This window comes from Mus musculus, chromosome 7 (genome assembly GCF_000001635.26).
Source record: "Mus musculus strain C57BL/6J chromosome 7, GRCm38.p6 C57BL/6J".
Classification (NCBI taxonomy): Eukaryota; Metazoa; Chordata; class Mammalia; order Rodentia; family Muridae; genus Mus; species Mus musculus.
In genome coordinates, this window is record NC_000073.6 from 119,523,041 (window position 1) to 119,544,347 (window position 21,307).

General features: G+C 45.0%; 2 protein-coding genes across 9 annotated transcripts in view; one reads left to right on the forward strand and one right to left on the reverse strand.

The window, feature by feature from the left end:
• The window catches only part of Pdilt (protein disulfide isomerase-like, testis expressed), a 42,451-nt gene extending 36,455 nt beyond the window's left edge, over window positions 1–5,996 (reverse strand). Inside the window, exons 1-2 of one of the 5 annotated variants that reach the window (XM_030242994.1) lie at window positions 5,799–5,996; window positions 5,508–5,670 (exon numbers count right to left, since the gene is read on the reverse strand). The gene's annotated coding sequence lies outside the window, so the exon portion shown is untranslated. Of the gene's footprint in view, window positions 1–214; window positions 467–5,507; window positions 5,732–5,798 lie in introns of those variants that run through there. The other 4 variants (XM_030242995.1, XR_001777999.1, XM_006508214.2 and 1 more) reach the window with 4 other exon arrangements.
• Window positions 3,091–20,320, forward strand: Acsm5 (acyl-CoA synthetase medium-chain family member 5). 4 transcript variants are annotated; one of them, XM_006507904.2, is made up of 15 exons: window positions 3,095–3,397; window positions 4,264–4,353; window positions 5,379–5,598; window positions 7,228–7,438; window positions 8,733–8,940; window positions 11,194–11,337; window positions 11,722–11,875; window positions 12,699–12,778; window positions 14,166–14,289; window positions 15,045–15,125; window positions 15,248–15,349; window positions 17,565–17,692; window positions 17,771–17,870; window positions 19,277–19,396; window positions 19,675–20,288. In XM_006507904.2, exons 2-15 carry the CDS (start codon window positions 4,334–4,336, stop codon window positions 19,756–19,758), a joined length of 1,776 nt encoding a protein of 591 aa, XP_006507967.1. In that variant the 5' UTR covers window positions 3,095–3,397; window positions 4,264–4,333; the 3' UTR covers window positions 19,759–20,288. The 4 variants fall into 4 exon arrangements, with proteins under 4 accessions (XP_006507968.1, XP_006507967.1, NP_848873.1 ...); XM_006507905.2 differs by lacking the exon at window positions 4,264–4,353 and having other exon boundaries at window positions 3,091–3,397; window positions 11,194–11,374; NM_178758.3 differs by lacking the exon at window positions 4,264–4,353 and having other exon boundaries at window positions 3,225–3,397; window positions 19,675–20,320.
• Window positions 20,321–21,307: the final 987 nt, after the last annotated feature.

The following is a 21,307-nucleotide window of genomic DNA, read 5'->3' on the forward strand; positions in this document are numbered from 1 at the left end:
TAAGGTTTTTACAAGAGTTTTGTTCTGTTTGTTTACAAATACTAATGCTTGGGTCTAAATCCAAACAGGTCTGGGGTGGGGTCATGCTGCTCCTATAAAGCCATTGTACTGGCCCTAATGTGTTGCATCTTTAATATATAATACACCCTACAAAAGGAAGGTCACCAAGGCAGGCTTGTCAATCAGAGAGTGGTGTTATTTGGCAAGCTCATACCTGCAAGCAGCTGGATTACTTTCGGGGCTGTCAGGCCACATGGAGCTGGGGCAGTCAGCCCTGTGGCAATCAGGGAGGGTGCAGAAGTCTGAGGAGAAGGCTTTAAGTTTCCTCTTGTGTTGAGAGCAGGACCTGTCTGCTAATGAGTGAGCCCAAGAAACCCAGGAGCAGAAAGGGAGTTCCTGCTTGAGCACATGGAGGTCACAGCTGCCTCTGAAACTATGTTCTGAGTTCTGGGATTCTAGAGGGCCAGGTGAGGGAGCTTTAGAAGAATGGGCCATTGTTGAGTAAGAGGGGCCCAGCCTAGCAGCCCTGTTCAAAGCGTGTACCCATGGACACCAAGGACCAGAAGCCAAACTGACTGTAGGAAGCTGGCTGGCTGTGGATTGGTGTTCGAATCTTAGCACTGTCCTAACCCACATGACCTTAAACATGGTGTTTCCTCTTTCTGAGGCTTGGTTTTCTCGACTGTTCAATACGGTGACATTCACTGTGTACAGAAAGGGTTAAACAAACTGATGGGTGCAAAATGAGAAGCTGAGTATATGGAAGGCAGTAAGCACTCTCTCCCACCTCCACTACTGTTGGTCTCTTAGACTTCCCTTTCTTCCTCTCCCTTGCTCACCTCCCTTCTCTTTCGTTCCCTTCCCTTCACTCCCCTCCCCTCCCCTCCCCTCCCCTCCCTCCCCTCCCTCCCCTTCTCTTCCCTTTCCCGCTCCCCTCCCCTGCCCTCCTTTGAACTTGCTGTCCTGTCCTCTTCTCTTCCCCTATCCCCTCTCCTCCCCTCCCCTTCTCTTCCCTTTCCCCCCTTCCCATCCCTGCCCTCCTTTGCGCTTGCTGTCCTGTCCTCTTCTCTTCCCCCTCCCCTCCTCTTCTCTTCTTTTTCCTCCCCTCCCCTTCTCTTCCCTTTCCCCCCTCCCCTCCCCTGCCTTCCTTTGCACTTGCTGTCCTGTCCTCTTCTCTTCCCCTCTCCCCTCCCCTTCTCTTCCTTTCCCTCCCCTCATCCACCCTTCCTTTCCCTCTGGAAGCACTGGGAAGAAAACCCAGGGCTTCGCACATACTTAGCAGTGCTTTGCCACTTCCACTGTGGAGCCACACTCCAGGCCTTCTAAGTTCCTCTCCTTAGCTGTCTTCCAGCCACATGAACCTCTTCCTTCTTCCTCAAATGAGTAAGAAGGTGATGCCCACCTTCTTACCTCAGGGCCTTAGAGTTGCAGTCTCCTTGGTCAGGAAGCTCTTTACCCAGCAATACTCAAGACTTCTCTTGGCTTCTTTAAAGCCTAGGGACATGTCTTTCCCGGCTGCCCCTTTCCCAATCACTTTGTATCAAATGCTAACAGCCTCACCCTGTTTTGGGCCTTAATTGTCTCCTGAATTACATGTCATTTCCTTTGCTTAGTATATACTAGGCACCCAGGAAATATTATTAAAATAAAGGCTGTTTGTATGATTAGTGTGTCATTGTTATGGCCAGAGTTTTCACCCTTCAGCTTTCTGCTGCCCCAGCTCTTATCAAATACTGACAGACACAGGGATATTGAAATTCTATCACCTGAAGATAGCTCATTTGTCCATATATCTGGGTGTGTAGAACATATCTCTAGAAACTGCTGCAAATTCAGGCATGGGCTTATTGCCTAGGACCCAGTGAAGACACTGTGGCCAAGGCAGTCAGGGAGAAAGAAATGCTGCTCACGTGGACATGGGCCTGGTTGACCTGACGAGATCAGAGGAGGAACATGGCGTATGATTGCTACACAGCCTGTGTGACAACCCCTCATCCCCCTCTAGTGTTAAGAACAATGCTCTGAGGTCCTGTGCTGGGGTATGGGGACTTTGTCAGGTTAGATTTTATCCAAAAATACATACATACATACATACATACATACATACATACATACATACAATAAAAAAAGCAAAACACAGAAATCACTTTGAACTTATTACCCATGGAAAACCCCAACACAGTATCTGGCAGTGAAAAAATATTAAATGAATCTTCACCTTTGCTACTTGAGGACTCAACAAAGAATCACGACCTCTCCCAAATGAAGGAGTATTCTGAGTGCAGGAGTGCCAGAGTGCAGAGGATCCCAAATCTACACCCACGTGTCCTGATGTGCCTGTGTGAAGGGGAGACACACTGGGAATTAACTAAAACTACACAGCAACTAAAACTACACAGCATTAGAAAGGGGCCCGTCCTAGAGAGGGAGGAATGGTGGTCAGAGGAGGAGTGGCAAAAGACTGCTGGTGGAGACAGTTCTGGTCTGAGGGAGTCCCGGGGCTGTTCCATGTGAGACTTTAAGGTAGGATACCGTGTAGAAGGGGCATCTGGGCAGGAAGACTCAGGCATGGAGCTGCACTGTGCTGGAAACAATTACGGGGTGGGGTGGAGCACAAATTAACCTGTGGGAGCTTCGGAAGCTGGTTCTGGTGATAGCTACACTAATGGCATCCCAATGGCTGTGGATCAGGATGGTTTTTTGCTGCTGTTCTCAAAGAAGCAGCCTGCCTGCCTGCCATGCACCCATATCACAGCTTTGGCTTTAACCCTTGAGGAAGTAGGGAGCATTAGAAAGCTTTCTATTTGATCTCAACAGCTTTATTTAGGTAATATCCAGTTTTTTTTTCTTTCCAGTAAATTTATGTAATTGTCCTGCCTTGGCCCCCATCCAAGAGCCATTTTATTCGTTCAAAGAATCCTGCTCACATCCTTTGCCAAGCTATTCCTTCAGGGTCACATTTTTTATCTTTAAGCCCTGGGCAAAGGGTATTGGGGGTGCAGAAGGGGGCATTCAGGTGAAAAACAGATAGGATCTGGTTTATTGTCCTTTCTGTTAAAGCAGCATAAAGCTCTCATTTGAATTCCAGGGAGCACGTGTACTAGTGTGCCAGTCCCTAACAGGCTGACTCCAGGCCAAGGTTTATCTTGCAGGCACTGTTTGCCTGGGAAACCCTGGCAGGGAGCTGCTTTCACCAGCTCACAGTGTCCTGACCCTCTGAAACTTGAAGCTGCTGACTTCTAACCCTGTTTTCTCCAGGCTGTGCTTGGGGCTAAAGCTCCCTGTCCCAATCCTGCCTTCATCGCTTCTGGGGAAATCTTCTCAGGAGCTTTTAGGTCTGCCTTGCTGCTGCAGTGAAACGCAGATGCCTTTTGTGTACCTCAGATTTTAAAACAAGGTAACTGAGCAAGAAACCCTTCACTGGCACGTGCCACCTACCCAGAGACCTTTGGGGATTAAATCAAGGATAGGAATGGCACAATGTGACCTTAGGAAATTGTCAGGAAAGACCTGAAGGCTGTGGAGGTCAGCCATCAAGAAGGGAAGAGTCAAAGAAACGGGTGTGTGTGAGGCAGAATACAGGAGCGATGTCCGGGAGATCCGAGGCTCTAAACCCGGTGTTAGTGGCTACGAGCCAAAGGCTGAACCTAGACTTTTCTGGAAAGTGAGAGTCGGAAGTAACTGTTTCCCTTCTAAGCCGCCTCCTCTAATGAGGAAAGTAGAATTTGGGAGAGAGTTGTCACAGGGCTTCATGAAAAGCTTTTTGTGTAGTTCTTACCGTTGATCGAGCGCTTATGTTATTATACACAATAATGGGTTTCAGCGAGGCTTTTCAGACCCGGATAAAATGTGTTTTCATCCTAATCATCCTCGTTTCCACTCTTTGTCCCTTTCCATCCCCACTGATGCCCTCCTCCTCCTCCTGCTCCTCCTCCTCCTCTCCCTCCTCCTCCTCCTCCTCTCCCTCCTCCTCCTCTCCCTCTTCCTCCTTCTCAACTAGTCCCTCTCTGGCATTTTTGGTTTTTTAAGTTATTATTTCCTGAACCCAGTGAGTTTAATTAGAGTTACTTACAAAAGCATGGATAGTTTCAGGTGCATGGGCAATTTATTGATGTGAAATTGTTGTTGGGTTTTTTGTTTTTTGTTTTTGTTTTCGCAATATGCTCTGTGCACAGTCAGCCTTCAGTGGTTGTGGGAATGGGCCTTTCCTGCTGTTTAAACTATTATCATTGTCTTACTGTTACCCTGTTCTGTTATCACTAGAGGAATTTGCCCCAAGGGACTGAAACTGAAAGTGTCCCCAGGCTACAGATATCTCTGGGATCCTGTGAACATGCAGAGTCACACTCACAGGTGGGAGCCAAGGCACAGCTCTGGGGACCACTCATGCTCTAAGGTCCTATCCCCTGAACAGCAAGGCCCTAAAACAGCTCTGACCACTGGCAGCTCCTGGCACTTAAGAAACCTAGCTGTTGTGTTAGCCTCAAGTGCACACTCTGCTTGCAGTCTCGGTACAAAAGACAAGTGATATGTTGTTCACATGCCTGGCTAAGTACCATATATATTATCTAATTTGTTTCCTTTTTACTTCCCTGCATCTCAGTGCTATAAATCTCTGTGTGGCATGTGTGGCTAGCATTTTGGTTCTACTGGGCAGAGTTGAGCTGTTTGAGATGACGTCATATACTGCACAAATTAGCTGAAATGTCCCACTGTGGCCTCTAATTATTTACCAGTTGAAACATACCAGTGGCTATGTAATTATTTACCAGTTGAAACAGTTAAGAAGTGGGTTAAGAACCTAGGGAGATAATTCAGTCAACAAAATCTTTGTCCTGCAAATATGAGGGCCTAATTCTATCCCAGAACCTATATGGAGGAGCTGGAGACAGGAGGACTCCTGGGGTGCACTGGCCAGCCAGCATAGCCTAACTGATCAGTTATAAGACAATGAGAGATCTTGCCTCAAAGGGGGGGGGGCAGTGCCTAAAAAAACAACAGTCAAGGCTTCCATATGCACCTAAACACACACACCTAAGCACACATGTGTATCTAAAAACACATACACAATCCATATACACAAACACATAAAACGCATGTTGATTGCTTTTAAAACAGCAAAATTACTGTCATTGGGGGATCCCCTTGAAGGCCTAAGTTTTAAGAACTGGGCTGTGAATGGATGGTCTCAGATACATGCAGACCCTGATACAGAGAGAGGTAGGAGAGGACTTCCCGTTCAGAGAAGAGACACTTCCAGTGTCACAGCCGAATGACTGTCAGTATGAGCTACACTGCCACACACATGGCTGGTTACAGACTCCTCCTCAACCCAAATTCCAGAATTCAACATTATACCCTCTCCTCTTTGGTGACAGGCAGAAGTTGATAGAAGTCATGAGGTTGTGGCTAAGAGGCCTGGCCTGCCAGGCTCTGAGGAGTTCCTGGGGAGTCTGCAGGATTCACACACAGCCACCACCTCCCCCGATCCCTGAGGTGGTAGCTACCTGGGAAGCCATCAGCCTGGGGAGGCAGCCAGTGCCCGAGTACTTCAACTTTGCTCATGATGTGTTGGATGTGTGGAGTCAGCTGGAAAAGGTGAGGCTCATCCTTCCCTGGTGTCCCACTCGGGCATCTGAAGTCCCCCAGATACTGTGGTGAGAGTCAAGACTGTAAGATAAGCACATCTCAACACCGTGACCTGGGAACTTGGCAAGTCCTAAAATCGAAACTGTTAGCACTAAAGCCTGAGGCCTGAAGGGGACAAATTAGACCCACGTGGTGTGAGCCAGACATACCTTGAACCATGTGCTTAAAGTGTCACTCGGTCTGAGCCCAGATCACAGAGGACATCTGTGCCTGCTCTGTGTCCTCTTCCGATGGATTCTATAAGCAGAAGGGAGCTCTGTTATGATGATATTCTGTCTCTTGTGCTCTGTGCTCTTCCCTTCGGAGTAGGAGAAATGGGGGCTTTCATCTCTAGACTTTAACCAAATAAACTCTTCCCTAAATTGCCTTTTGGTCATGGAATTTTATCAAAGCAACAAAAACTAACAGTTATGCAACCTTGCAGAACTTTTCTAAAAAAAAAAAAAAATCAATGAGTTGTGGGCTTTTATGTAGTGATTTGTGGGTGAAGTGGGGTAATGGTTTAATTAAACAGGGAGGAACGTGGGAGAGTGTAAGTCGTCTTACCTTTTACATTAAAATGTTGGTATGGGAAATTTGCTTATGTTTGTCTAACTCAACACTGAGAGGATACATAAGTAACAAATAAAACTGACCACTCTCTGACCTACAGGGAAAGTGCAAACCTTTTGGTTTGTGTTTGACTGGTTGGCTTTTAGTTTTATGAAGGAAGGTCTCATGTAGACAAGGCTAGCCCTAAATTCACTATGCAGTCACCCATGACCTTGGATTCCTGATCCTCTTGCTTCTGTCTCCTAAGTCCTGGATTTACAGGCATGCTACACAGCACCTGGTTTATTCAATGCTGAGGGCTGAACCCAGAACTTGGTGAATGTCAAGCTAGCACTCCATCAACTGACTCATACCCTTGGCCCATTGTTTTGATTTTTGAACTCAGTGATCAGATAACTTTGTTGTGGGAATTTCCAACCCCAATAAGCCCATATGAAAAACACATAATTCAGTTATTATAATTATAAGCTATAAGCCTATATTGGGCAGATCTAACACTATACTAACTTATTCCCCAGCTATAGGACCCCTTGCTACTTGTGGTTTCTCCTGGCCACATAGTTCTTCTCCATCATGGCTTCCTCCTCCTCTTCTTCTGTTCTTTCCCCTTCCCCTCTCATCCTCTTCTACCTCTCCACCTACCTCCACTCTCAAAACTTCCATCCCAGCTTTCCCCTCCACTGCCCTATCACAGGCTCTAGCTTTCATTGAGCAGTTAAAGTGGGGAGATAGTTCCCATGAGATCACCTGAGTATGTGATGGGCTGCTCATCAGGGGCAAGCCTCTTGAGGAAGCAGTATTAACATGAGAATACAAACAGCACCAGGATAACCTGCAACATTTCCCTCTAATTCTTCAATTAAAAAGGCCCCTTCAATTAAAAAGGCCCCTTCTTCTATGGTAACAAATATATAGGAGGAATTACTCAACACAACGACTGTAAAAAGGTTTTTCTTAAAAAAAACAAATGAGCAAAACCACTCAATAATGGTTTCTATTTTTTTCCTGGCTGCACTCACTGTCCAGACAGGGCACCGGCCCCCAAATCCTGCATTCTGGTGGGTGAACGGCTCAGGAACAGAAGTCAAGTGGACATTTGAGGAGCTGGGGAAGCAGTCGAGGAAGGCAGCCAATGTCTTAGAGGGTGTGTGTGGCCTGCAACCTGGAGACAGAATGATGCTGGTGCTTCCGAGACTCCCAGATTGGTGGCTGATCAGCGTGGCTTGTATGCGAACAGGTCAGTGAGCAAGGTTAGCACTCCTTCCATTAGATCTGAGACTGCCCACCAGAGTTTTGTGCTTCTCACCAATCACAAGATTTGGAAGATGGAACAAAGGGAATCGCATATGGGGTTCACCCTTCCTTTGCCCAGCAATCACAGACCAGATTGCATACAGTGGCCAGACAATGACATGAGGAGAGGAAAAAAAAAAAAAAGAGCTGGGCAGTGGTGGCACACGTCTTTAATCCCAGCACTTGGGAGGCAGAGGCAGGTGGATTTCTGAGTTTGAGGCCAGCCTGGTCTACAGAGTGAGTTCCAGGACAGCCAGGGCTTCACAGAGAAACTCTGTCTCAAAAAACCAAAAAAAAAAAAAAAAAGACAACCGCTTAGTAAGGGTGGAAGCATAAGGAGTCCTGCAGTTTTTTAAACACCTACTATGTGCTGGGAACTGTGCTAAGAGATCTGTTCCTGATTTAAAAAAACAAACCCAAAAACTTTTGGTCAGAGTGTTATTTATATTTGCTACCAAATATCTCACTTTTGCCTACCTACAACTTTTATTGCTACTCAGATAAAATAACTCACAGTCACAGTTAATGTTATCATTTTCGGTGGAGCCTCTATTCCAATACAGCAGATAATATCAAAGCTGTCATCAATACGGTTCTGCATCCCTCCATTTTCCTCATACTGAGTTGGATCCCCAGAGCCTATTTTAAAAAGAAAAGAAGCCAAGTGTGATGAGACATGTTTATAATCTCAGCCTTGGGGAGGCAGAGACAGGTGGATCCCTAGGGCTCAACAGCTAGCCAGTTTGGGCCACGAGGCAAGTTCCAAGGCAATGAAATATCATGTCTCAAAAACAAGGTAGATGGTGCTTGAAGAGTGACACCTGAGGTTGTCTCTTGACCTCCTCCAAACACACATATGCATACATAGCACCCTCCACACACACATACACATAGCACACACACACACACATGCATACATAGCACACACACATGTACACATAGCACACACACATGCACACATAGCACACATACACACATAACACACACACATGCACATATAGCACCCAAGCACACACATGCACACATAACACGCACACACACACACACACACACACGTATACATAGCATCCAAACACACACATGCACACATAGCACCCTCCACACACACATACACATAGCACACACACACACATGCATACATAGCATCCAAACACACACATGCACACACAGCACCCATAGTCTTCTACATTTGGATCTTCCTTCTCTCCTAACAATCTCCCTTCTCTGTGTGACCCAAGGTGTGGTCATGATCCCAGGAGTCTCCCAGCTGACAGCGAAGGATCTCAAGTATCGGCTGCAGGCTGCCAGGGCCAAGTCTATCGTCACCAGTGATGCCCTAGCTCCGCAAGTGGATGCCATCAGTGCTGACTGTCCCTCCCTCCAAACCAAGCTTCTGGTGTCTGACACCAGCCGTCCAGGCTGGATCAATTTCCGAGAACTCCTGAGGTAAATTGGAACCCTCCAGGACAGTAGCAATGAGATAGGCTTTGAGCATTTTCTTTTTTCAGCAGCAGAGTTGAATACAAGGGGACTGAACCAAATAGATACTGGCCAGAGACATCATCTTGTGAACTCCTCAATGTACAAGGTCACTCAGCTAATGGGTGTGTCACTGTATCCCAGTGTCCTCTAACACAGTGGCAAAGATTGTTGGAATTCTTAGCCAGAGTGTGTAAGTTAAACTTGATGATACATTTAGTTCACAGAAAGCTGTTAATAATGAAAAGGCTGCCGTATATCGGTGCTTGCTGTATGCCAGGCTTGCCGGATGCCTGGATCTGTGTTAAATAAGCATTCCGCTGCATTCATTTGTGCAGGAAGGATTTAATCATGCCTGCTTTGTGGCTGGCATTGCCTTTGGTGCTCAGAACACTGTACTAAGGAAGAAATCATCTTGCTTAATCCTTGAAAGGAGCCCCCCACAAGGTGCAATTTTATTTTTATGGGCAAAAAACCAGTCTTGAACCGAGAAGTGACTCACCTAAAATGCCAAAGAGGAATAAAGTCAGAATTAGGGCACAGTCAAGGTTACTTTGCTTTGTAACAAGGTTGTGGCAGGCATTGATCTGTGAATATGAGATATTTTGTCCAGAGCAGAGACCAGAATGCTTGTCCTGGTGGCTCATACCTGTCATCCCAGGACTCTGGATTTCGAGTTTGAGGCCAGCCGTAAGTACAAAGCCAGACCCTGCCCTAAATAAAGTTAAAAAGAAAACAAAACAAAGATAGAAGATTCCCCACCCCTCCCAAGAAAGCCACTGAGAGCTAGACTCCTGAGACTGGAGTGCCCACCTCTGTGAGCAGATGCCCCTGAATAAATAAAAATTTGTGTAATTTGGCATCTGACCTACTTAGCCAGACAGACCTGAACCAGATGCCCAGGACTCCCCATTCCTCAGGTGAGTTGCCAGGTTAACCTAGATATATCCTTTTTAATTTCAGTTTTTATTAAAAATTATCTGAGCTTAAAAAAACAAAAAACAAAACAACAACAACAAAAAACAAGGTTCTGATTTCATTTTGTCCAAGGTGGAGCACAAGTAACAGAATTGCTTTTAAAAATTAACTCAGAGATCACAAGACACAGCCAGGCCTGAGAAGCAGGAACTAGCTGAGTCTTCAAATCCCAGGACTTGGGAAATTACCTAATCTCAAACCCCTAATTTTTGAGAAAACGTTTAGAAAAGAATTTCTCTATATTGTGTTCATGGATAGACAGAATTACACACATGAGAGTGCATGTGTCCTACCACAAAGTCCTCAAAGAAGTAGGTAAGGATCTTGTGTGTGTGTGTGTACTTGTTCATGTAGGTGTATGCACGTATGTGTAAGCCAGAGGTTAACATTAGGTGTTTTGCTATATTACTCTCCACCCCTTTGTTTCCTTGAGACAGGGTCTCTCCCTGAACCTGGAGCTCACCATCTAGATAGAATGGCTGCCCAGTGAGCTCCAGGGATCTTCCTGTCTGCATCTCCAAGCCTGAGATTACAGATGCAAACAGCATCTTATGTAGGTACTAAACTCATACCCCAAACCCCTTTGCACTGTTCTGACTGAGCTATTTACTCAACCTTTGCGGATCTCTCAAATAAGTCATTTGGGCATTTTGAGCTTCAGTTTCCTTGGCTATAAAATAGTTATAGAGATAGTACCTGTCTTAGTCAGGGTTTCTATTCCTGCACAAACATCATGACCAAGAAGCAAGTTGGGGAGGAAAGGGTTTATTCGGCTTACACTTCCATGCTGCTGTTCATCACCAAAGGAAGTCAGGACTGGAACTCAAGCAGGTCAGGGAGCAGGAGCTGATGCAGAGGCCATGGAGGGATGTTCTTTACTGGCTTGCCTCACCTGGCTTGCTCAGCCTGCTCTCTTATAGAACCCAAGACTACCAGCCCAGAGATGGTCCCACCCACAAGGGGCCTTTCCCCCTTGATCACTAATTGAGAAAATGCCTTACAGTTGGATCTCATGGAGGCATTTCCTCAACTGAAACTCCTTTCTCTGTGATAACTCCAGCTGTGTCAAGTTGACACAAAACTAGCCAGTACAGTACCTATCTATGAAGGTGTCTGCAGATAGCACAACACTCCACATAGCACCACATACATGATGTGTTGAAACGGTCCTACCACTGTTACATCTTTGGGACTGCTTGGGGTGTTGTTTTAAGTTTCTCTTCCTATCCTTGCATTCTCCAGAGCGGCTTCTCCAGAGCACAACTGTGTGAGAACCAGAAGTGGAGATTCAGTGGCCATCTACTTCACCAGTGGAACCACAGGGGCCCCCAAGATGGTGGAACATTCCCAGTCCAGCTATGGATTGGGTTTTGTGGCCAGTGGAAGGTATTGGAAGAGTATGTCTCGGAGGTCTGAAAACAAGGTGGGTGAGTGAAGAGAGAGGAGAGGGTGAAGGAGAAAAATATGGAAATGGAGGTGAGAGAGGAAGCAGAGAGTTAGTCAGGTAGGGCCTTGAAGGCTTTTCGTTGAGAAAGCACAGGACCTGTTCCTTTAACTTGTCTTCCTAGGCTATGACACAAGTACAAAGAAAGTGCTGAGCAAGCATTTGTTGAGCTCACAGTTGAGATGATGGGTCTTGTGTAGATTTGATGAGCTTAAGTGGTACTTTTTTGCAATCTGAGCTCCAAATAATGAGGTGTGAACAGTATTATCCATTCTAAAGGTGGGGGCTTTGATAAGGATGCTCTGACTTCCTCTCATTTTTGGCAGGAGGTGGATGGCCTTGACTGAGTCTGACATATTCTGGAACACAACTGACACTGGATGGGTGAAAGCAGCCTGGACCCTCTTCTCTGCCTGGTCCAATGGAGCTTGCATTTTTGTGCATGAGCTGCCCCGAGTTGATGCCAAAACTATTCTAAATGTAAGAAGAAAAATCTAGTGCTGGGTTTCTGAGCTTTGCACACGTTGGGTAAATGTCCTATCATTAAACGCAACTTCTCCAGGCCTTGTTTTGAAACAGAGTCATACTATGTAACCCAGGGTAACCTTGAACCATTGGTCTTCTGCATTTGAGTCCCAAGAATGGAAGTTACAAGCGTATGCCATGCTCTGAATCATCTCTTGTGTCCTGGGTGTGAATGAGATGAATGGGGTGCATGTTTTAAGTGACATGAGAAATGTAGGAATCTAATGACAAATTCACTCAGAGCCTTTGTAATCTGGTTCCCCTGCCCCAACCTCCAATCATTACCTGTGATCAAAATAGATCCGTAGGCACGAAAGCATTTCATCTCTCTGCACTTTATCAAAGCCTCTTACTGCACGCTGCACCTCTCTTTCCATCACCCTCTTCCCTATGCTCTTGTCAAAAACACAAGCTATTTGTCAAAACTTTAGGTAAAATCCAAAGTCTAGTCCCCAGAGAGTGTGCCACTCAAGAGAGGGAGAGAGGTAAGAACATTTAAGACAGAAGCTGTCCTCTTTCTAATCATTGAATGACTCAAGTGACTCCCATCATGTCAACAGGATGCTATTGGTCCCAAGGACCAATCTTGGAGCAGTCTAAGAGGAGACCCCCATAAAGGAATGAATGCTAGGAGGTGGCTCGTGGAGGTTATTTGGCATACAGATGTCATGCATGGTTTTCTACTCTGCTTTGTCAATGAGACTGTGAAGACCCATCCCACCCATTCCATTTCACCTGAGTGTCTCTGGAAAAACTTTCCTCCTCTTGTTTTGCTTAGACTCTCTGCAGGTTCCCAATAACCACCCTGTGCTGTGTCCCAACCCTCTTCCGGCTGCTTGTACAAGAGGATCTGACAAGGTACAGCCTCTGCTTGTCACTTACAGGGTCCTCATGTGAGGACTCACGTGGACATCCACCTTTCAATGCAACGCTTCTTCCTGTTTCTCTGTCTTTGTCTTCCTGGGAGTTGCTTCACCTCTGTCTATTTCTACATCTTCATGTGTCTCTCTTTGTCACTGTCTGCTGTGTTTCATACACACTCCCACGTATCTTACATTAAGATTTTAAACATAATTTTATGGATCCTCAGAATTCATACCCAGAGAAAACTGAAAGGATTTAAGGCAATCCAAAATTTTAGCACTTGAGGTAAACTGTGTCACCACCATATACCACTCCCACAGGCTAGTTCCTTAGCCATTTCTGTGACTTGTGTCACAGAGATTGTTGGATTTCTACTAACCATCTATTGAATAGGATTGGTAGCCAAGGATTTTTCATTTGCTTAGACTAACAAGCTCACTCACTCCATCTCCCAACCCAAATTAACCCAAGCCAGCCATTCCTAGGAATCTGCCTTGGGATACTGAAATGAAGTTGACAACACTGTGGATGACTCTTATTCTGGGCAAATCCCAACAACATCCACTAGTCGGGCTGGGCTATTTGCAGGGATATTGGGTGAGTCCCCCCCATCTTTCAGTAACTTACCGATCCCAACCATGTCTCCCACATCTATCCTCTCCCAAGGTAATGTCTTCCTTAATCATACTCTCTGGCCATTAAATACTCCAAAGAAGGGAACACTTGCATGATTTTAAATGTATTCCGCTGAATATAAGAATCCATCTCATTCATTCCTTTCTTGTGAATATTTCCACACTGTTATTTTGTCTGGAAGCAGTCCCTGGGTAATTCTTCAACACCCATTAGATGCTGCTTAGCAATACTAAGTACGCGAATTAAATCAGTGCAATACAACTAGAAGAAAATAATCTAAAATGTATTTATATTTAGTGTAATTTTTGAACTGACAGGTTGCTATTTATTTAATATCTCTGGGAATTTTACACCCAGTCTTCACAGTTGGGGAATTCTTAGAAGGCTATTTTTAATCTATTAAAAATTTTATTTATTTATTACTTTCAATCAGACCATTGCCTCTATAGATTTTATCAGTCAGTTTGTTTTTAGGTAGATTAATTTAGACAATCCACTGTTGTGCCCAGACCTATCATATGAATCTGATTGTAGCCCAAATTTGGATAGGATTAACTTGCCACTGTGAACCATAGCTACAGAGAGAGATTGGATCACATGGAGTTGACTGTGGGACAGAAGTGAACTTACCTTCTAGTGACTTAAGAGCTCTGGACCTCTAACAATGCTAGGGGTGTGGAGGGTATTGGGGGGCTAGGTAGGAATGTTCATGACATAGATGGCCTTGTCTCCCTGCTTGCAAAAGGTACAAGTTCCAATGTCTGAGGCACTGTTTGACGGGTGGAGAGGCCCTCAACCCTGATGTGAGGGACAAGTGGAAGAGCCAGACAGGCCTGGAGCTCCATGAAGGCTATGGACAATCAGAAACAGTGAGTTGGTGTCTCAGGCTACATCATCAGAGCCCTCAGCCCATCACTGAGGATCACCGCAGTTCCTTGCCTCTTCCTGACACCTGTCAGAAACTGCCCTGGCTCTAGGGCACTGAAACTGGTAGGGAATGCTATTATCCATGCCTCCTTTTGGTCTTAAGGTAGTCATGGGTAATTTCCCATACACCATGGCCCTGCAAAGTAGCTTTCCTCATGCTGTCCATGATTGCTTTCTGTAGCTATGACAAACTATCTGGCAGAAACAAAGAGGTCCATCATCACACCCATGTTCAGACTGGTCTCCCCTTCGCAGAGACACAGTACCCTCCAGAGGATTCTAAATTCAATCCAGTTGACAATAAAGATTCATAATTCATAAGAGTCATAAGAACAACTCATAATTGCTCAAGGAAGCTGTCGCCCCAGAATAGCCCAAGATGTCATTTTTAGTAAAATCTTAAGCAATGAACCCTATAACCATCTTGGAAAGATGCAAAAGTGAATGAATCTTTGAACTAAATGACACAATTTAGGTCTCCATCCGTGAAAAGCATGAGTGCCTCATGAAGGCTTGTTTGCCATGGAAAAGACAATTTAAAAAATTAAGGAAAAGGAAAGAAAGGGTATGAACATGAGGGAAAGAAAAGACAGAAGAAGAAAGAGAAGGAAGGAGAACCAGATGGCAGGTGAGAGCAAGCATGGACCAGGAAACAATAGGATGAGGCTCCCCCTGGTAGACACTGGTTTCTCTCCAGGTTGTCATCTGTGGCAATTCAAGAAACTCGACAATCAAGTCTGGATCTATGGGGAAAGCAAGCCCACCTTACGATGTGCAGGTAGGCAGCCCCTGCTGACAGTGCACAGAGCAATTTATGTTCTGGGGGATACAGGGTGGGCTTTTGGGTACCGTCACTGTGTAAAGGATGCTCAGATGTCATGCTATGACCCCCCCTTTCAGATTGTAGATGAGGAGGGCAATGTCCTGCCTCCAGGAAAAGAGGGAAATATTGCTGTCCGAATCAAGCCTACTAGACCCTTCTGTTTCTTCAACTGCTATCTGGTAAGCTGTCGGGAACAGCTGTGAGGAGTCATAGCAATCACTGCATGCCAAACCTTGAGGAGCACATTTTGTAAATATCCATGGTGTAACCCTTGTAGTAACTGCATTAAGTTGGTTGCTACTGTTATTGATCAGGGACACTGCTGTTAATAAGGAAGGTACAAAAGTGGAATGGCTTACCCAGTGTCACATAACTTATATGCAAGGTCCTCCGCTTAGACTAGAGTGTGTTGAGAACACAAATTCATGGCAATTTCATTGTGATTAAAAGATTGGAAATGTTAAGTTCAAGGAAGCGAAGGGTTTTACCAAAGAGCCAGCTATAAGGTGGCGTCAGAACAAGTTTTCACGATGTTCCTTTTGGTTTGTTGGTTGAACTTGTATCTTCAGATTTCAGTTCAAGGTTCCAAAATAAGACAGTAATTATCTATCCTCTAGACATACTTTGGTTGGAATCTCTTCATATCCTTTTCTGTAAAACTCTCAAACCTGGATGTGCATTTGAAACACCCTGGTTGCTTCAACTATTCCTGATGCCTACTCCTCACTTAAACCAAATCACTAAATTTTGGAATGATGAGGGTCAAGCCACTGGGCAATTCAAAAGAGCCGCCAAGGATCAAGAACTACTTGTCACAGAGATACCACATAGCTCATATACTAAGCTGACTGAATGTGCATTTTAGAATCAACTTGTCAAAACTCATGAAAACATTTGTTAGTAATTTAATTAGATTTTACATTAAGTCTACAAATTAACCCAGAAGAATCTGACTTTCCACTCATTCTTTCTAATTTTCTTACACTAATTGTGTGTGTGTGTGTGTGTGTGTGTGTGTGTGTGTGTGTGTGTGTGTTTGGGTGCATGCATGTGCCAGAACATGTGTGTGGAGGTCAAAGGACAGCTTGGGGAAGTCAGTTCTCTGCTTTTACCCTGTGGGTTTGTGAATTGAACTCAGATGATCAGACTTTCCTTCTCGTTCTTTCTGTCTTTCCATTTGTTTATAGCTGCTTTCGTGTTCTGTAGACTAGTAAGAGCGCCAGGCCTCTACCTTACAGACTATTGTTAAGATACACATTTTAGATATTCATTAATCATCTAGCTTTTTGTCAAAATGTATTTTTGGATTTAGATAAAATTTACTTGTTTAAAGAAAAAACATGCACCCATGGCAAGTGTACAGTCCAGTGACTTCTGAAAATGTGTATACCTATGTGGCCACTTCCGATGTTAAGCCATGAACACTGCCCTAGCCTTTCACTGCTCCATGCGGTCCTTTACGTTCAACCCTCTTTACCTCAGAAGCAACTGGTAAATTGCTTCTATATAGTAATTTTGCTTTCTTTTTAAAATCTATACATGGAATCATAAAAGATCCATTTTTTGTATCTTAGACTCAGGATAATTTATTTGCCAGTCAGCTATTTTTCTATATGCATTAGTAAGTTTTTCTTTCTATTAAATAGTAACTTTTTCTTTAGAAGTTTTGGAATTGGGCTGCAGAGTTAGCTTTGTGAGTAAAACATCTACCTTGCAAGCTTGGGGACCTGAGTTTGAATCCTCAGACTCCTCCCACCTAAAGCTCCACCCAGTGGCAGGAGGGTCCGAAATCCCAGGTCCTAAGAGGAGATGGGGACAAGAGAGTCCCTGGAAGCTCATGGGCCACTAGTCTGGTGCGTGCAGTGCAAACAAACAACAAAAGACCCATCCAGAACAAAGTCAGGAAGGACTGACACCCGAAACTGTTTCTGACCTCCACTAATGGCATTTGTCCACATTCACACACACACCAACACACATGTGCATGCATGCACGCACACACATACAAGTAATCTTAGAATCATATCTTCACTTTTTTTCTTTACTCTCACTGGGGTTTCAAGCCATTTACTTTCTATTTTCTAGTCTCAGTGTTCTTGCTTACCCAGCACCAGTGGCCCTGTGTATACCCTCCTGAGTTCACCTCTTCTAAGGATGCTCATGAGTGGGTGCTCTGGATCCCACCTGGCCGCTCTCATTTAATGAAAAGAAAGGAGGGACCTCACAAGTCTGCAGGACTGCAGCATCCTGTGCTCTAGGAAATTCTGGACAGCTTAAACCTTGAGAACCAACAGAGTACCTGTTGAAGGGTGGCTGACCCCTGGTGTGCTCCCCAGTCAGGGACTGGCCTCCGTGGTTGCTCCCAAGTGATCATGAACTTCCCTCGTCTTCTAGGACAATCCCGAGAAGACAGCAGCATCAGAGCAAGGAGACTTTTACATCACTGGGGACAGAGCACATATGGACGAGGATGGCTACTTTTGGTTCTTGGGGAGAAATGATGATGTAATCAACTCTTCAAGGTCAGGGTAGCTCTTCCTCTCCTTGAGCACCCATAGGGGAAGGGAAGCCATGTGAAAGAGTTTGCTTTTCTCTTCCAGCTACCGGATTGGTCCTGTTGAAGTAGAGAGTGCACTTGCTGAGCATCCAGCTGTCCTGGAGTCTGCTGTGGTCAGCAGCCCAGACCCCATCCGGGGAGAGGTAAGCCTCTTCAAGCAAGAACAGAACCTCATTGTTTTCTACTTGTTAGCACCCAAAGGAACAAGGGGAATGCGAAATGGTAGATCCCTCCTTTGGTCTCAGCCTGCCCCCCAAAACCACAAAGCTGAAACTCCACCTGCAGCCACACATTCCTTCTGATTAACCTCCTTTAGAATCGTAAATACACTCTACAAAAACAAGATGGGAAATTAGTTTTACTTGGACAGCAGACAATCCCAGCAATCCAAACACAGTCTGAACATAGACTGGTACATAATAGGTGCTCAATAAATGTTTAATAGTAATCATAGTATGAGATAGCTCTTCTTAAAAGCCAGATTTGTCTGAACACAAAATGAGAGTGAGCTCACACCTTTGGGAAGTGTGCAAAGAAAACCACCCCTTAGCAAAAGCTTGAGAAGTATGCAGAGTTTGATGTTGCTGTAGACCTGCAACCAAGTGGCCTTTTAAGCTCTTCCATTGCTATCAGAAAGTGGTTTTTTTACTCTATTTTGAGGTTATAATATAATGACAACATTTCTCCCTTCTTTTCCCTTCCTCTAACTCTCCCATATACCCCTTCTTGCCCCCTTTCAAATTCATGACTTTTTCTATTGTTAATTGTTATTACATGTATATATGTATATGTTATATATATATATGTTCTGTGTGTGTGTGTGTGTGAATAAATGTGCAATGTATCACAGCACATGTGTGGAGGTCAGAGGACAACTTGCAAGAGTAAAACCATGTAGGTTCCGTATAATGAACTCAGGTCGTCAGGCTCAGCCTCAAACACATTTACCCTCTGATCCATCTCAACAGCCTAGAAATTGTGTTCTGAACAGTTGCTCCCTCTTTATCAGGAGGCAAAATCCAGGAGAAACCTGGGCAGACAAAGCCAAGGCACAGAATGCCCCTTGGCATGACTGAAACAGAAATGATATAGTTCCATGTTTGCTGATGGGAAACTTACATGCAGCACTCTCCAGAGACCAGAGGCCCTTGAATGGGGCTGTGTTTTTCTCAGTTCCACCTGAACAGCCCTTCCTCCTCTATCCTCCTGCAGAAAAACCAGGAAGTAAATGGCTATTGTCATTGGGAAGGTACTTCCTCCAGTGTCTTTGCATCTTATGGGAATCAGTGTGGGCTTCTAATGAAGCCATTGTAAGTATGGCACGGAAGATGAGGCTCCAGAATGATTCCATAAAAGCCAATGATCCAGCATTTCAGTATGAACAGACAGGAAACAGGGAAAACAGCGTTGTTTATGCCACTGTCTGTGCTTGAAGACCTAGTAGCACCCTCATGTTTAAGTTTAAGTAGGCATAAAGGCACACGGCTAGCTTGAAGAGAAAAACATCATAACCAAAGGCTTGATCACTTCTGAGGTTCTCTCCCTGCAGGTGGTAAAGGCATTTATAGTCCTTTCTCCAGCCTATGCATCTCATGACCCAGAAGCCCTGACCAGGGAACTCCAGGAGCATGTGAAGACAGTGACTGCTCCATACAAGTACCCCAGGAAGGTAAACACCCAGGGTTCTAAGATATAAGCTGGGGAACCAAATGGATCCCTGCTCCCTGGCCTCCTGGGCCAGGCTCTGCCCTGAAGATGCACATACCCCAGTTGATACTTCAACCTTATTTGCTCCAAACACTAGCAGTTTTAACTGTTTTCACATGGGGAAAACCCTAAATTGTGGGTGTTTTCCAAAGAAGTAGTGAAAGTAACAAGTCAAGACAAGAGTCCCTCTGGGAAATGATTGTTTCTAAGTGTGATTGTATGTGTTTGCTTGGTCTCCAGGTGGCTTTTATTTCAGAACTGCCAAAGACGGTTTCTGGAAAGATCCTAAGGAGTAAATTGAGAAACCAAGAGTGGGGGAGATGAAATGCAACCCAAGAGAGATGCTGCGATGCACTGAAGGTTCTGAAGGAGAAGGAAGTGGGGCAGGCCAGCTCCTCCTTGGAGTACTATCCCTTCAAAGAATAGATATCAAAGATGGTCAGCTTTCAAATGGGCATTTTGGGATAATGCTGGAAAATGTAAGAGCATCCCTGGTCCAGAGCTCACATACACTGCCCAGTCCAGCAAATGCCCTACAGCTTAATTTCCCTCTCTGAAGACATCCTCAGCATTGCTTTTACCAAGAGAACTCTGTTTTCCTGGGACAGACAAATCGGCACAGCCTTAGGGCATCCTTGGTCTCATTATGCCAGTGGGAATGAATGTGACCCTTTGGATGAAGTCATTTGGCAACAGCATCTGGGACATAACATTGACTGTCATACCCTTCCATTTAGACACACTTTTGGGACTCACTATAAAGAAAAGATTCGAAATGCAGAAAACATTTGATATACAAAGATATTCAGTGAGATAGTGCTTAAAACTGAAAACACACACAACTGCCAAAGCAATAGAGAAATAATTAAATCAATCAACAATGTAACTATTGAAGAACTTAGGTATAGCCTACGTCCTGGGTTGGGGAGGGGGAACATAAGCTACACTGGGAAGCTGCTGTGAGGAAACACTGGAGACATGATGTTAGACACTTGCCATCTCCCAGGTTTTCTTAAGAAGTAGAAACATCTAATTTAATGAACAAGTTATTTTAGAAGGCAGTCTTTTCTCCTGGGCCTGAGAGATGGTGCTAATCATAAAGTACCTCCTGGGTAATGCATGAACAACCAATGTTCAGATCCCTGATAGCTATGTAAAAGCCATCTGTGGCTATGCACATCTGTAACCTCAACCTTAGTGGGAGAGGAAGACAAGAAGATCCCGAGAGCTTGCTGGCTAGCCAGCCTAGCCAATCAGTAAGCTATGTGCTCATTGAGAAACCCCCTTTTTTTATTGGCTATTTTATTTATTTACATTTCAAATGTTGTCCTGCTTCCTGGTCTCCCCTCCACGCACACCCCTCCCATTCCCCCTTCCCTTTGCCTCTAAGAGGATGCTCCCCCACCCACCCATTCACTCCTGCCTCTCTACTCTAGCATCCCCCTTTGCTGGGGCAACAAGCCTCCATAGGACCAAGCACCTCCCTCCCATTGATGCCAGATGAGGCCATCCTCTGCTACATATGTAGCAGGAGCCATGGACCCACCCATGTATACTCTTGTTGGTGGTCTAGTCCCTGGGAGCTTTGAGGGGTCTGGTTACTTGATACTGTTGTTCTTCTTACATGGTTGCAACCCCCTTCAGCTCGTTCAGTCCTTCCCTGTCTCTTCCACTGGAGTCCCTAGGCTCAGTCCAATGGTTAGCTGTGAGTGTCTGCATCTTAGTCAGGTGCTGAGAAGCCCCAAAAGATAAGACGATGAACAATAATAGAAAATGGGAACATTGACCTCTGGCCCTGACATGTATGTGCACATCCATGGATATAGGCACTCCTGTGTGTGTGTGTGTGTGTGTGTGTGTGTGTGTGTGTGTG

Excerpts from the sequence above, each read along its gene's own strand:
- Acsm5 (XM_006507904.2), top strand. The coding sequence starts at position 4,334 with ATGCAGAGTCACACTCACAG. Across the intron at positions 7,439-8,732 it reads CGTGGCTTGTATGCGAACAG|GTGTGGTCATGATCCCAGGA; the intron begins GTCAGTGAGCAA and ends GTGTGACCCAAG. Across the intron at positions 15,350-17,564 it reads GTTTCTTCAACTGCTATCTG|GACAATCCCGAGAAGACAGC; the intron begins GTAAGCTGTCGG and ends CTCGTCTTCTAG.